A 15,876-nucleotide genomic window follows, 5' to 3' on the forward strand; every position below is an offset into this window, starting at 1 on the left:
AGCACTAGCATTGAGCAGAAAGGAGCTCAGGGACAGCACCCAGACCCTGAGTTCAGGGCCCAGGATTGGGGGGTTGAGGGGGGGGACCCTTTCCTATCTAGACTGGTTTCAAACCAAGATCCTTAGATATCAGACTCCTGAGAAAGGACTGCAGGCATGAACCATCAGTGCCTGGCCAGAGTTATTATTTATTATTATTTACTTAATCACAGTGCTGGGGACCAAACAACCCAGGGCCTTGGACATGCTAGGCAAACATTCTACCATGGAGCTACACTCCTCACCCTTTTCATTTCAATTCAAGAAGGGAGTTTTCTGTAGGGGAGAATGCCTGTATATATCTTCCCCACTTCCTCTCAGGGCCAGATGCTGCAGCTTGTTTAAAGAGAATCATCTGGGACTGAGCTATGACAGCAGATGGAGGTATCTAGGGTTGCCATGACAACTCACCTGAGGCAAAGACCCTGCTGAGTCTTTTTCCACCATATTGACATTTGAAGTGGTTTGATGCTTTGGGACACTATAGTGTCCATCCACGTGTGCTTGAAAGGAAGGAGAGAGGATGCCTTTCTCTGAGTCTGTTCACAATTCAGCAATACCTGGGGTGTGGACCAATCACCTTGCTGATGTTTACTGGTTTGGAGAGTCATTTGCAAGCTTTGACGCAGGAGAGGATGAATGAAAACCCAAGGGCCATTGGAATACATGGAAGCTGTATCCAGTCTTTAAATAGGCTCACGCCTGTAATCCTAGCTACTCAGGAGGCTGAGATCTGAGGATCTCGGTTCAAAGCCAGCCCGGGCAGGAGAGACCGTGAGACTCCTATCTCCAATAAACCACCAGAAAACCGGAATTGGCTCTGTAGCTCAAGTGGTAGAGTGCTTGCCTTGAGCTGAAGAGCTGAGGGACAGCCAGGCCCAGAGTTCAAGCCCCATGACCGACAAAAAAAAAAAATACATAAATAAATAAATAAGTATGGCACTTATTTGCCTACAAATGTTTTTTTGGGGGGCTCGCCTTGGGACTTGAACTCAGGGCACTGTCACTGAGCCTCTTTGTGCTCAAGGCTAGTGCTCTACCACTTGAACCACAGCACTACTTCTGACTTTTTCTGACTAGTTTATTGGAGTTAACAGTCTCACAGACTTTCCTGCCTGGGCTAGCTTTGAACCATGATACTCAGATCTCAGCTTTCTAAGCAGCTATGATTACAGATGTGAGCCACTGGTGCCCAGCTTTTGCCTACAGTTTTTGTGGAGGCAGAAATGAGACTTGGGCTGGGAAGGTGGCTCAGTGGTAGAGTGTTTGCCTTGCATGCATGAGGCCCTGGGTTCGATTCCTCAGCACCACATAAGCAGAAAAAGCTGGAAGTGTCATGTCACTGTGGCTCAAGTGATAGAACACTAGCCTTGAGCTGAATTGCTGAGGGACAGCGCCCAGGCCCGGAGTTCAAGCCCCACAGAAAAAAAAAATGAGACTCACATGACACAAGATGGCATACCTTTAGAATGACTTTAGAGCCAGATTTTTCTTTTTAGAAGGAAGTGAAGGGAGAGGAAGAGGAGGAAGAAAAAGGGAGAAGTGTGTGTGTGGTGGCTTGTGAGGATGTCAGCCTAAAAGTTTACTACACAGCATGGTGCTAGCCTTAGCGCCACACCCTATATCCCAACATCTGCGTCCTCAACAGCACTCAGATGCTCAGTTCCCTCAACTAGCACTCTGCCCAGTCTTCTCTCCAGACTTGGTGTTCCTTCCAGGTGTCCCCCCTCCCACTATAGTTTATATATGAGTAATTGGTTCATCTGGGGAAGAATTTTACTCCCAATGAGACATGGTATTTAGGGAGCCTAGGAGAACCCTACAGCCTGTGTAAACAACTCATTCTACAATGAGATAGTACCTACAACCTAAACAAATGTTTCCAGTAAAATTTCATTGCAACAGTGGAAGTACTAGTAGCTCACACTACAACCCTAGCTACTCAGGAGGCTGAGATCTGAGGATCCAAGTTCAAAGCCAGCCCCGGCAGAAAAGTCCTCAAGAGACTTTTTTTTTTTTTGGGGGGGGGGGGGTCCGGTCGTGGGCCTGAACTCTGGGCCTGGGTGCTGTCCCTCAGCTCTTCAGCTCAAGGCTAGCGCTCTACCACTTGAGCCACAACACTACTTCCGGCTTTTTTCCTTTTTGCTTATGTGGTGCTGGGGAATCAAACCTCATGCATGCAAGGCAAGCGCTCTACCACTGAGCCACCTTCCCAGCCCCTCTCAAGAGACTCTTATCTCTGATTAATCACCAGAAAACTGGAAGTGGTGTTGTGGCTCAAAGTGGTAGAGCACTAACCAGCCTTCAGCAAAAGAGCTCAAAGACAACACCCAGGCCCTGAGTTTAAGTCCCAGGACCAGCATAAATACATATATGTAAGCCAGCGTAAATCCAGCGTAAATACATTACGCTGTTCCTGGGGCTTGAACTCAGGCCCTCATGCTCTTGCTTTTTGGGTTCATTTTTATTTTTTGGGGGGGGAGGTACGGTCGTGAGGCCTGAACTCTGGGCCTGGGCACTGTCCCTCAGCTCTCCAGCTCAAGGCTAGCGCTCTACCACTTGAGCCACAGCGCCACTTCTGGCTTTTTTTCTTTTTGTTTATGTGGTGCTGAGGAATCGAACCCAGGGCCTCATGCATGCAAGGCAAGCACTCTACCACTGAGCCACCTTCCCAGCCCCTCTTGCTTTTTTTTTACATTCATGGTTGATACTCTACTAACTCAGCTATTCCTCCACATCTGGCTTTTTTTTGTGGGGGGAGAGGTGGGAGGAGGGGGGGAGATAATCCTGGTCTTGGTTCTTGAACTCAGGGCCTAGGTACTGTCCCTGAAGGGTTGGTTTGTTTGGGGGGGGAGGTTATTCAAGGCTAGTGCTCCAACACAAGAGCCACAGCTCCACATCTGACTTTTTGGTAGTTAACTAGAATAAGAGTCTTATAGGATTTCCTACCCTAGGTGGCTTGGAATCTTGATCCTCAATCTCTACCTCCTGTGTAGCTAGATTACAGGTATAAGCCACTGTGCTGATGTTCATTCTTCATTCTGAAGCGAGAATCTGACTGATTTGTTTAAACTATGATCCTCTGGATCTTAGCCTGAGTAGCTACAGGCTTGTACCAGCTCCTATGGACATTTTTTAGAGTTGTTATTTCTAGATGCCCCCCAAAAAGAGAGAGAAAATGTAACATTTCCTTCAGAAACAAGGACCTTTAATAATTAGAACACATAGTGAGCGGCAAGTGCCAGATGTCTCCTGGAGTCAAGGAACTTTCTTTGTTTTCCTGCAAACAGCCAGAATCAGCCTCTGGACCAAGGAGCAAGTATGCAGGTCACACTTCCCCAGTCAGGACCAAAAAAGTCATAGCAGTCCATGCTCAGCTCACAAGCCCTGGAAAAACAGGGAAAGCACATCAGCTAAACCCAGCACTCAGGTGTGGCCCATGGATACTTTCCTCCCCAAAGCCACATGCCCTGAACTTCTAAGCAGACAGAGTGAGAACTGACTGGGACATTAAGTCCTCCATCCTCGCTCTTTCCAGGCCCAGCCTTGGCACCCATGATGAGGGAGGTACTTACCCAAATAATCATCCATCAGGGAGCCAATAGCAAACTGGAGGAGGGAAAGTAAAAATGAAGTAAGGCCAAAGAAAGCACAGAAGCACCACCACTCCACCAGCCCCGGGCCCTCCCAGCCCTTTTCCCTCTTAAAAGAACCCCCAGGAACTGTGAGTGGTGAGAAATCAACAGTTCTCAGCTCTGCCTGGTTCAGGCAGGGAGGCAGGCAAGAAACTCACAATGTCATTCTTGTCCACACGGGTTCCTACAATTTTCAAGCGAATCTCATCATCTTGCTGAATCACAATGTCCTAAGGAGAAGAGAACAGTGTTCTCAGACATCTGCAGGCCAGTGCTTTTCTTCCTTCCTCTTCCAGAATGCTTTCTGCCTACTCACCTCATCCGTTGTCTTGTAACAAGGTGGGTTGGAGTTCGGATCAAACTCCATCTCTGATGGGATGGACTGAAAGGAAACATGAGGTGGAATCAGCATTTTACTACATTTTGCTACATGAAATGGTCAGAAGCGAATGTCTCCAGTCCTCGGCCCCACTCAGTGCACCCAAACTTACATGACGGGAGATAAAGCAAGACATGGGCCCAATTTCAGTGAAAAGTCCAACCTAGGAGGAAAAATGAGTATTCATCCTTTTGCTTCTCTCTCCACCACCCCCTGCCTTTTGGCGTGCGTGCGTGCATGTGTGTGCGTGTGTGTGTGTGTGTGTGTGCGTGTGTGTGTGTGTGTGTGTGTGTGTGTGTGTGTATATCAGGGCTTCAACTGAGGGCCTCAAGCTCTTGCTCCATCACTTGAGGCAACAGCTCCACTTCCAGCTTTTTGGTGGTTAGCTGAAGATAAGTGTCTCAAGGAATTTCCTGCCTGGCCTGGCTTCAAATCATAAACTGCTCCTGCCAAGTATCTAGGATTACAAATGTGAGCCTTTCTCTTTTTTAAAAACCTTTCATTTTAAGTTAAACAAACATAGTGTAGTTGTAAAAAGCTTAGGCTTATCACCTAATTATGGCTACTCAGGAGGCTAAGATCTGAGCATCATGGTCCCATTGGGAATGTCCTTGAGACTCATCTCTAGTTAACTACCAGAAAACTGGAAATGGTGCTGTGGCTCAAAGGGCTAGAGTGCTAGCCTTCAGCAGAAAAGCTTAGGGACAGCATTAAGGCCCTGAGTTTTTTGTTGTTGTTTTTTGTCGGTCAAGGGTCTTGAACTCTGGGCCTGGGCACTATCCCTCAGCTCCTCAACTCAAGGCTAGAGCTCTACCGCTTGAACCACAGCACCACTTCCGGTTTTCTAGTAGTTTATTGCAGATAAGAGTCTCACGGACTTTCTTGCCCGGGCTGGCGTTGATCTCAGCCTCAGATCTCAGCCTCCTGAGTAACTAGCATTACAGGTGTGAGCTACCAGCACATAGCTTAGGCTCTAGTTTAAGCACCATGACCAACTATTAAAAAAAAACAACAAAAAACACCTAGTTGGGTGCCAGTGTTCAAGTCCCAGGACCAACAAAAAAATACTTCCTAAGCTTGAGCTTCTACTTAAAAAAAAAAGGATCAAGATATGCGCTGTAATCCTAGCTACACAGGAGTCTAAGATTCTGAGGATCAAGGTTCAAAGCCAGCTAGGAAAAAACAGTCCCTGAGACTCTTTTTTGTTGTTGTTGTTGTTGGTCGTGGGGCCTGAACTCTGGGCCTGGGCGCTGTCCTTAAACTCTTCAGCTCAAGGTGAGCACTCTACCACTTGAGCCACAGCGCCACTTCTGGTTTTTTCTGCTTATGTGGTGCTGAGGAATCAAACCCAGGACCTCATGCAATCACTCTATCACTGAGCCATCCTCCCTCCCTGAGACTCTTATCTCCAATTAACCACCAGAAAACCGAAGTGGCAAAGTGGCTCAAAGTGGTAGAGCACAAGCCTTCAGCTGAAGAGCTCAGGGACACCACCCAGACCCAGAGTTCAAGCCCCACAACTGAAAAAAAGAAAAAAAAAAAAAAAAAAAAAGGATCAGCCACTGTGACTTGATTGAAGGTATGGAGTCAGTAAATAGCTCTTCTGAGGGACCAATCCATAGTCCCCCTATGAGTAAGCTTACCTTGTTCACCTGAGTGACCACAGCATCCACAACTTCACCTTTAAAGGGCCGGAAAACAATGGCTTTGTACTTAACTGGATAAAGGACAAAACCTCGCCCAGGTTGGATCACACCAGCACCAATATTGTCGATGGTGGTGACAGCAATTACAAAGCCGTATCTGTGAGGAAGAGGAAAAGGCACTGGAGGTTGAGGAGCACTAGCCTTGAGCAAAAAAAAAAAAAAAAAAGCTCAGGGACAGAGCCCAGGCTGAGTTCAAGCCCCAGGACTGGCAAAAAAGAGAAAAAAGAAACACCTGGTCTGGTGTTATTCTGAGGCTAGAGGCTGAAATACTTAGGTCATTCAAAGCTCATATGTGTTCTGTAAAGACCCTTGACTATAGAAGATAAACAAAACAAAATCACAGAGCACAGACATAGGAACAATGATTAGACAAAGGGATGGGGATCGTAGCTCAGAGAGTTCTTCCCAGCATGTACAAGACCCTGGGGTTCAGGCCCAGCAAAACTAAAGCAAGCAACATTGAGCAACTAAGGAGTCTCCAAGTGCTAGAGGGCTGACGTGCGTGCGTGCATGCGTGCGTACGTCAGTAATAAGGATTAAATTCAAGGCCTGGTGCTGTCCCTGAGCTTTTTTTTGTCAGCCATGGGGCCCGAACTCTGGGCCTGGGCGCTGTCCCTCAGCTCTTCAGCTCAAAGCAAGCACTCTACCGCTTGAGCCACAGCACCACTTCTGGCTTTTTCTTCTTATGTGGTGCTGAGGAATCGAACCCAGGACCTCAATAATACTAGGCAAGCACTCTACCACTGAGCCACCTTCCCAGCCCCTGTCCCTGAGCTTTTTCACGCAAGGCTATCACTTTACCACTTGAGCCACAGCTCCACTTCTGGCTCTTTGCTAGTTCAGACTTTTAGAAGACTTTTAGACTTTCTTCCCAGGGTTGGCTTCCAATAGTGATTGATTACAGGCATAAGCCACCAGCACCAGACAGGATCTGAACGTTTGATAAACAGCCTGGGCTACATAGCAAGACCCTGTCTCACAACAACACAATGATTGTGGAATAAATGAAGTGCCATTATCAGCAGAGGGAAGAACGTCTTGTTATCAACTTTGCAGAGGGCACCAAGGCATAGCATCCCAAAGTGGGAAGAAACTAGCTGGCTGGGACGCCGGAGGAGGGAGAGAGGGAACGATGTGTGCATCTCCGTGACAGGAGGGGAGGAACACTCACTTCCCGGTGCACGTCCCCTCCACCTCGGTGAACAGCTTTTGCTTCACCGTGTTGAGCAAGTTAGGGCCGAAGTACCGCGGATGCAGCAGGATCTCGTGCTCCAGGGAGATCTGCAGAGAACAGGGATGGAGGCCAGGTGAGGCCCGGCCAAGGATCCGGTAAAGAAGCGGCCCTCGCCTTGGCGCCCGTAACCCACTCCTGTGATCACAGCTACTCAGGAGGCTGAAATATGAGGACTGAGGTTCAAAGCCAGGCTGGGTAGGCAAGTCCCTGAGACTCCTATCTCCAATCAACCACCAAAGGGCCGGAAGTGCAGCTGTGGCTCAAGCGGTAGAGTGCCAGCCTTGAGCCAAGAAACCCTCAGGGACGGTTGCCAGGTCCTAAGTTCAAGCCCCATGATCGGCAGAAAAGTGTCACTCGCTTGGACGAACCGCTTCGCAGCCCCCGCCCTCCCACACCGCGCCCGGCTCACGTGGTAAAACATCCTCCCGGCGGAGGCTGGACTACGGAGCGCGCAGTGGATGCAGCAGCCTCTCGGCCTCGGCCGGAAGCACACGCAGCCGTGCCAACCCCACTTCCGGGGCCCCTCCGCAAATCTGATTGGACTTCGCCATCCTAGACCGGCTTGGGGAGGCGGGCACTTATGAAGTTCCGCCCTCCAACCCCACCTACCGGAAGTCCAGCTACCCATCTGCGTAGATGGATGACTCACTTTCCTTTTTACTAGTGCGGAGCCTGTAGCTCAGGTCCTCATGTGGTCTGCCACTGGAGCCGCGCTTAAAGACTCGCGCTTTTTAATTTTTTTAAGTTGTTATGATAAAGATGATGTACCGAGGGGTTACAGTTCCATAAGTCAGGTCCTGATGGGCTTTTTTTTGTTGTTGATTGTGGGGCTTGAACTCTGCCTGGGCGCTGACTCTGAGCCGTTCATGCTCAAGGCTAGCACCCTTATTGGACTCTTTATTGGAGATAAAGAGTCTCAACGTGACCTTTCTGCCCAGACTTGCTTTGAACTGCAATCCCCAGATCTCAGCCTCCTGAGTAGCTAGAATTTCAGACATGAGCCAAACAGACTGACTTTTTGCTGGTTATTTTAGAGATGGAATCCCATGGACTTTTCTTTCTTTTCCACTCCTGGGGCTGAACTCAGTGCCTGGGCACTGTCCCTGAGCTGTTTTTACTCAAGGCTCTACCACTTGAGACACAGCGCCACTTCTGGCTTTATTTCCTGTTTAGGTGATACTGAGGAATAGAACCCAGGGCATCATGTATGCTAGGCAAGAACTCTACCACTAAGCTACATTCCCAGTCCCACCCACCCCCCATGGACTTTTCTGTTCAGGCTGGCTTCAAACTATGATCCTCAGGGATTGGCAACTTGGCTTAGTGATAGAATGCTTGCCTACCATGCATGAAGCCCTAGGTTCAATTCCTCAGCACCACATAAGCAGAAAAAGCTTGAAGTGGCATTGTGGTTCAAGTGGTTGAATGCTGGCCTTGAGCAAAAAGAAGCTTAGTGACAGCCCTCAGGCCGAGTTCAAGCCCCAAGACTGGCTATATATGTATATTAATTTCATCGCCAGTCATCAAACCTCTCTGTGCAATGGGACCTCCATAAACACCAATAAATGATAGGTTCAGAAGCTTCTGGATTGGTGAATGCATTCATGGTCAGGGAAGATGGTATTCCTGGAGATGACATTGAGGCATTTAGGTCCACAGAACATAACTTTTGGAAACAAGCACAAAGACCATAGCCCAAACAGGTTCTGTACAAAGGTCTGCTACCGAAGCTCTATTTAGTAGCATGGATTTAGATTTTTTTTTTCTTTTTGTAAGGTATATTAAATAAGTAGGTTTCATTAGGTAGCCGATGAAGAGAACACCACGCGCTATTCAGGCAGGAAAAGAAATTAATTTACCAAACTGCTGCTCCCCTTCCCCCTCATGAATGGTGAAGAAGCATGGCTGAAAAGGAAAGGGGGGGGGGAAGAGGGGTGACCCACCTCTGGGCCAGGGACAGGAAGAGGTGTGGCCTGGTTGGGGAAAGGTGTGACCACACTGGATCTGGGTGTGACCTCAGGGTCTGGGACCCTGGAAGGCATGTGACCAGAGGTGGCTCAGGATGTGACTTAGTAGGAGGGGAAGGTGACTGCTTCCAGGTCTGCCAGTTACCTAGGTAAGAGCCAAAAGGGAGGGAGGTGTCCCTGTGCAGACTTTATACACTTTTTGTAGGTCATGGGCCTGAACTCTGGGCCTCGGCACTGTCCCTTAGCTCTTCAGCTCAAGGCTAGCGCTCTGCTACTTGAGCCACAGCACTACTTCTGGCTTTTCCTGTTTATGTGGTTCTGAGGAATCGAGCCCAGGGCCTCATGCATGCAAGGCAAGCACTCTACCACTGAGCCACCTTCCCAGCCCATGGATTTAGATTTCTCATTAGAGTTTTTTGTTTTGTTTTGTTTTGTGTTGGTCAAGGGTCTTGAACTCTGGGCCTAGGCGCTGTCCCTCAGCTCTTCAGCTCAAGGCTAGTGCTCTACCACTTGAGCCACAGGGCCACTTCCAATTTTCTGGTGGTTAATTGGAGATAAGGGTCTCAAGGATCTTCTTGCCTGGGCTGGCTTGAACCATGATCCTCAGATCTCAGCCTCCTGAGTAGCCAGGATTACAGGCACCAGCGCCTGGCTCATTAGAGATTTTACACCCACTTGTAGGTTGTCTCTTGTTTCCCCGCACATAAGTCCCCCTCACTCCACCCCCCTTACCCATCAAGACCCAGTTCTCAGAAAGTTCTCCTTGTTCCTTTCTGCTCCTATCACTTAAAGATTAGTTGTCCACTGAAGTCTATCTTTTATAGATTAACTGTAAACTTACTATAATGGCAGTCTGTCCCTTTCTGAGTACTCCCTAGTCTCAAGTTACTAGAGAAGGTCACACTTGGAAGGGTGCTTTTCATAAATACTGCTCACAAAAAAAAAAAAAAAAAAGATACCTGTTACTTTTTAGCTTAAACTCAGAGCCTGGGCCCTATCCTTGAGCTCTTTTGTTCAAGACGAGCTCTCTACCTTTTTGAGCCACCTACTGGTTTTTTTTTTTTTTTTTTTTGGTATTTTGTTTTGTTTTGTTTTCACCAGTCCTGAGGTTTGTGAGCTGTTGCTTCCTCATCTTCCTCATCTTCCTCCTCCTCCTCCTCCTCCTCTTCCTCCTCCCCCTCCTCCTCCTTCTTTTGTGGGGCTTGAACCCTGAGCTCTTCAGCTTAAGGGGAGCACTCTACCACTTGAGCCCCAGCACCACTTCCAGCATTTTCTGCTTCTGTGGTGCTGAGGAATCAAACCCAGGGCCTCATGCATGCAAGGCAAACAAACACTCTACCACTGAGCCAGCCCTGAAAGGAGTATTAGGGGTTGTTCCTTCCCAGGCTGGCTTTGAACTGTGATCTTGAGATCTCAGCTTCCTGAATAGCTAGGATTACAGGTATAAGCCACCGGTGCCCAGCTCTTTGAGCTTCTTTTGCTCAAGGCTAGCACTCTACCACTGGGCTTTTTCTGTCTATTCAGTACTGAAGAATTGAACCCAGGGCTTCATGAATGCTAGGCAAACACTCCACTTCAGAGTCACATTCTCAGCCCCATTACTAATTTATTTATTTTAGTGCTCAATTGACAATAAAAGTCTCACAGGGACTTTTTGGCCTTGGCTGGCTTCAAACCTGAATCCTCAGATCTCAGACTCCTGAGTAGCTAGGATTACAGAGGTGAGCCACCAGTTCCTGGCTACAAGTCATTTTAATCAACATACTCGGTTTCTATCTTCTTTGGAGCCCTTGGCTGACTTTCAAGATCGGTTTTGCTTACCACCCCTTCCAACCATTCCCTGAGCTCCCAGGGCCCTAATATAAAACCAGCCGGTTTACTACAGGTCACTTTTGGGGTGGTCATTCAATCTATGCCAGATGTAGCACATAACTACTGACTTTGTCTTCAGTCCAGACCCCCTTATTACATGGGGCTAGGCTCCTGATGCCATTCTCCTTAGGGTATGGGAAATCTGGAAATTCCACAGGGCCAGTTCTTACCCTGGAGGACACCCAGGAAATATTGCTCTTGAGAAAATCTGTTTTGCATGTACTAATGGCCTAAAATCATGTATTGATGTGTCTTTCCTAAAAGGCCTCTCTGAGATTTAGTAGTTATACTGCCACAGATCCTAGTATATGGAGGGGAAGAAGGTCTCCACCTCATGGTGCCCCAAAAGAATTTGATTATACTGGCCTTGTGGGCATAGGGATCACCCAAGCTTGGAACTGCTGCCCTTCTATTATGGGGACTGCTGCCATTGTGACGGCACCATTGACCTGAGCCTGTGGGGATTGGAGATGACCAGCACAGACCTCTACACTCTGCTCAACTCCCCTGGCTGGAGTTTCCCTTCAAATCTGGCATGGCCTTGTGCTAGGTACAAGAAGGACTGTGCACAGCACTTGGGGAAGCAAGTTGGTTTTATAACAATAAGTCAGGCATCAAATTGGTATGAAAGTCTTTTTAATTGGAACCCATTCAGTGAAATTATTTGATTCTATTCCTCCTCCTCATGTGTAGCCCATGCTTTTATATGTGAGCCACTTGTCAACAGCAATAGTGGTGTTTATATCTCAGTGAATTGAGTTATGTATAGAAGGGAGAATGAAGTAGAAAAGTTATTCTCCAGGTGAAGACACTTTCCAGCATCTAGTTGTGAGAATGTGGCCCCCACCCAGTTGTGAAAATGTGGCCTGGTGGGACTGTTGCTGTAATGTGGGTTGGGGACAGACTTTGAGGGGCCATCTGGATTGATAGCTGGAAGTCCATTTGGCATTCCTTATAATAACAATGCAGGAGTAGTAACATGATTTGTGCACAACTAGAAAGGAATTGACCACCTGGTCAAAAGTAGATATCTAAATAATGCCTATTTGGGGTGTAACTAGCTGGTAGAACCCCCTCCCTCTTCCCCAATCTCTCCTCCCCAGGGATCTGAACTTCTTTCAGGTGGCTGGTAATAGACTCGTTTTTCCTCTCTAAAAATGTGGTCGTGGTTTGTTGTTGTTTGGGTTTTTGTTTATTTTTTTTGGTCCGTCGTGGGGCTTGAATTCAGGGTCTGAACACTGTCCTTGAGCTCCTTTTAAGGCTAGTGCTCTATCACTGAGCCACAGCTGCATTTCAGTTCTTGAACGGTTAATAGGAAGTCTCACCGGGGCACTTTTCTGCTCGGGCTGGCTTCGAATGGAGACCCTCAGATCTCAGGCTCCTGCGTAGCTAGGATTGCTACTGGCGCCCAGCACTGCCCATAGTTTTGGGAGAGCCTGGTGTAGGACTCTGGATTCGAGGGGCCCACACTATTGCTTCTCCTTCCAGTCACCTGCAGCGGGGTGGTTGGGGGTTAGAGGGGTGGGGATTGAGGACAGGAGACCCGAGGGTCACTCCTGTACAGCAGTGCGCAGTCGCAAATTCCCAGCCTCTCTTGCCTACAGCCTCAGGTAGAAGCGAAATTCAGCCAATCCTGAGGGCTCTGACGCAAAGAAGGCGGGAAGAAGGGGAAATGTTTAGGACGGGAGTGACAGCCAATCCAATGCCGCGCTGACTGAGCGACGGCTGCTCATAACCATTTGGAAATGCCAGTAATAGTGGGGCGGGACACTGGACCACAAACCAATCTATGACTAGAGAAGGAAAATTTGAGCCAATTAAGACTGAGAAGGTGGGAAGGGGCGGAGCTCGCCTGTGGCCGCTCGGTGGTGGGTGAGGGATCAGCTTTCTCTGCTACTTCCCGTACTGGGAGTCTTTAGTCCCTGGAATGCGAGAGGGGGAGGCTCAGGGAGTTCTCGGAGTGGGGCGTGGTGGCATCGTCCGGGAAAGCTTGGGAGCGAGAGTCCTAGTTGGTAAACCTCTAGAAGATACAGGGTGGGCATCAAGGAAGCAGAGACTGGTCAGGGGCGGGACTTCCGGGGGCGGGGCATTGATGGGACGGGGCGGGGCCTTCTGGTAAGGTTAAGTCGAGGGGCGGGGCTAATAGGATACCTTTTGGGTGTGACCTAAGCAAAAAAGGGGTAGTAACTAAAGCAGGCGTCTTGGGGGGCGGGGTGGGGCCTGGGGTGGCTAGCCATAGTTCAAGGCTAATGTTAGGGTTGCTGGAGGAGTTACCTGCCCTTAACTTCCTGTCCTCTCTTCCCAGGGAGCCACTGGTGGGGACATCTCTTGGGCGCCCTTCCCTTCTTGGGGTGCTATGGAGTTTCCAGAACACAGTCAGCAGCTGTTGCAGAGCCTCCGGGAGCAGCGGTCTCAGGGTTTTCTTTGTGACTGCACCGTGATGGTGGGTAGCACCCAGTTCTTGGCCCATCGGGCTGTGCTGGCCTCCTGTAGCCCATTCTTCCAGCTTTTCTACAAGGAGCGGGAACTAGACAAGAGGGATCTAGTGTGTATTCACAACGAGATTGTTACAGCTCCAGCCTTTGGGCTACTTCTAGACTTTATGTATGCTGGCCAGCTGGCCCTGAGGGGGGACACCCCTCTGGAGGATGTGCTGGCAGCTGCCAGCTACTTACACATGAATGACATCGTCAAAGTGTGTAAGCAGCGCCTGCAAGCTCGGGCCTTGGCAGAGGCAGATAGTACTAAGAAGGAGGAGGAAACCAACTCACAGCCCCTAAGTTTGGAGTTTTTGTCTAGCACTTCCCGTGGCTCCCAGCATTCACTGGCATCTGCTGAGCCCTCAGGCCATTGGGGCAAAGAGGAATGGAAAAGTCCTGCTCCCTTGCCTGTTGTCCGTCCTACAGATGAGCCACCAATGCCTGGTGGGGCTGACACTACACAGCCTAGCATGGAGGTTGACTCACCACATCTTCGAGCACCTCCTCCGCCGGTGACTGATGTCTCTGTTTCTCTGGCCAGCCCTAGCAGCTCTACAGAGACCATTTCTGCAAACTACTTCTCTTCTGGCCTCCCTGCAGTTTCAGTGGAGCCTCTAACTCCATTGGATGTTGGTTCTGAGAGTTTGAGGGTGGTGGAAGCAAGGGATACTGGAGGACCATTACAAGGCTTCTACCCCCCAGCATCAGCCCCAGTTTCAGCTCCAGCCTCAGTCTCAGCCCCAGTTCCATCCCAGGCTCCAGCCCCAGCTGAAGCTGAACTCGTCCAGGTGAAGGTAGAAGCTATTGTGATCTCCGATGAGGAGACTGATGTGTCAGAGGAGCAGTCTCAGGGTCCTGAGGGACTGTTCCCACCGGGAGGCGGAATGTATGGGGGACAGCCCTCCCAACCAGAGACTTTTGAGGAGGCAGGGGCAGCAGGACTAGATGAGGTGGGGCCAACTGACCACTTCCTGCCTCCAGACCCTCATCTGTCCTACCACCTGCTGCCAGGTCCAGGGCAGTATCATCGAGGACTGGTGACCTCACCCCTTCCTGCACCTCCAGCCTTGCATGAGCCACTTTACCCACCTTCTGAGTATGAAGCAGCCCCAGGAACCTTTGGGGTTTTTACTGATGATGTTCCCACCTGCAAGACATGTGGAAAGACCTTCTCATGCTCTTATACGCTACGGCGACATGCTACTGTTCACACACGTGAACGACCCTACGAGTGCCGCTACTGCCTGCGCAGCTACACACAATCAGGGGACCTCTACCGCCACATCCGCAAGGCTCACAATGAGGATCTAGCCAAACGCAGCAAACCTGATCCAGAGGCTGGCTCTGTGCTAGGGATGCAGCCCCTCTCTGGCTCACCCACAGCAGACAGACAGGGTACTGGTGGTGGTGGACCACCCAAAGATTTTGTACTTGGCCCCAAAAATTAATAACTGGGGGACACGAACTAATGCCAGGCCTGAATCTTACCTCCCTTAGATGGTAACACAGAAGGCCAGAGGCATCTCATCACTTCCTTCCGCTGGGTGACAGAACTGAGGGTCGGCTCAAGCTAAAGGTTCCTACACTTTTCTTGGCCCAGCCAGATACATAGGACTTTATGGGGCAGAGTAGATCAGCTGGCCCTCTCTAAGGGTACTGGGATTTTTTTTTTTTTTCCTGAGGTGTAATTACTTCTCACTTCAAATTCTAGAACATAAAGCTAGCAATGGGAAATTATCTCTTTGAACTGGTGTTGTCTGGTTTGTTCCACAAAACTGAAAGAAAGTCTTCATCCCTTTACTCAGGTTCTTTTATCTGACTCCTGTATTTGGGTTAGGTAAGTGAGTCTGATAAGGAAAAAGGGGAGATGGCAGTGTAAACTTTACTTAGGAAAGGTATGCAAATTAAGGAATCTTAAAACAATCTTGGCTGATTTTTACAGCTGAACGTTCGCATTCTGGGTTCTAATGTTTTGGGCACTTTGTATAACCTCTGCTTTTTGTTTGTTTTTGTTTTGGTCTTCCTGGGACTTGAACTCGGGCCCTGGCACTGTCTCTGAGCTCTTTGGCGCAAGGGTAACACTTTACCACTTTGAGCCACAGTATCACTTCCAGTTAGTATTCTGGTGGAGATAAGAGTCTCAAGGAATTTCCTGCCTTGGCTGGTTTTGAATCACCATTCTCAGATCTCAGCCTTCTGAGTAGCTAGAATCATGTGTGAGCCGCCATAGCCTGGCTTACTAATTTAATCCTCAACAACCTTTTGGGATATTATCCCACCATACCTGTTTTTGCATGGGCAAGGAAACTTGAAACTTAAAACGTTAACTTGCTCAAAACTGGCTAAGGGGCTAGCCAGTATTTGAACCTAGCTTATGACTATAGATGCCATGTGTGCTATAGAATGGTCTAAAACATTCATGGCAGTTAACAATTGAAAGTTCTTTTCTTGTCATTTGAGTGTGGTTTTGTTCCCTTTTACCTAGGACGTTTCCTTGATTGTTTCAGTGACACATAGTGTACTGATGATTTGAAATTTTTGCCTGTGTGTTGAAAATATGGATT

The 15,876-nt window shown here is 48.8% G+C and overlaps 2 protein-coding genes across 4 annotated transcripts; one reads left to right on the forward strand and one right to left on the reverse strand.

The window, feature by feature from the left end:
- Positions 1–3,231: 3,231 nt before the first annotated feature.
- Positions 3,232–7,489, reverse strand: LOC138833791 (DNA-directed RNA polymerase II subunit RPB7). The gene is made up of 8 exons (XM_070032101.1): positions 7,403–7,489; positions 6,931–7,040; positions 5,697–5,856; positions 4,166–4,216; positions 3,991–4,056; positions 3,833–3,904; positions 3,615–3,648; positions 3,232–3,426 (listed from the first exon to the last, which is right to left on the reverse strand). Exons 1-8 carry the CDS (start codon positions 7,412–7,414, stop codon positions 3,413–3,415), a joined length of 519 nt encoding a protein of 172 aa, XP_069888202.1. The 5' UTR covers positions 7,415–7,489; the 3' UTR covers positions 3,232–3,412.
- A 5,181-nt stretch (positions 7,490–12,670) lies between these two features.
- On the forward strand, positions 12,671–15,055 carry LOC138833792 (zinc finger and BTB domain-containing protein 3). 3 transcript variants are annotated; one of them, XM_070032103.1, is made up of 2 exons: positions 12,671–12,704; positions 13,138–15,055. In XM_070032103.1, the coding sequence occupies exon 2, from the start codon at positions 13,189–13,191 to the stop codon at positions 14,758–14,760; it is 1,572 nt and encodes a 523-aa protein (XP_069888204.1). In that variant the 5' UTR covers positions 12,671–12,704; positions 13,138–13,188; the 3' UTR covers positions 14,761–15,055. The 3 variants fall into 3 exon arrangements, with proteins under 3 accessions (XP_069888204.1, XP_069888205.1, XP_069888203.1); XM_070032104.1 differs by having other exon boundaries at positions 12,676–12,700; XM_070032102.1 differs by lacking the exon at positions 12,671–12,704 and adding an exon at positions 12,748–12,844.
- Positions 15,056–15,876: the final 821 nt, after the last annotated feature.

The sequence above is a fragment of the Dipodomys merriami genome, unplaced genomic scaffold, assembly GCF_024711535.1.
Source record: "Dipodomys merriami isolate MVZ:Mamm:240054 unplaced genomic scaffold, mDipMer1.0.p SCAF_21, whole genome shotgun sequence".
Lineage (NCBI taxonomy): Eukaryota > Metazoa > Chordata > Mammalia > Rodentia > Heteromyidae > Dipodomys > Dipodomys merriami.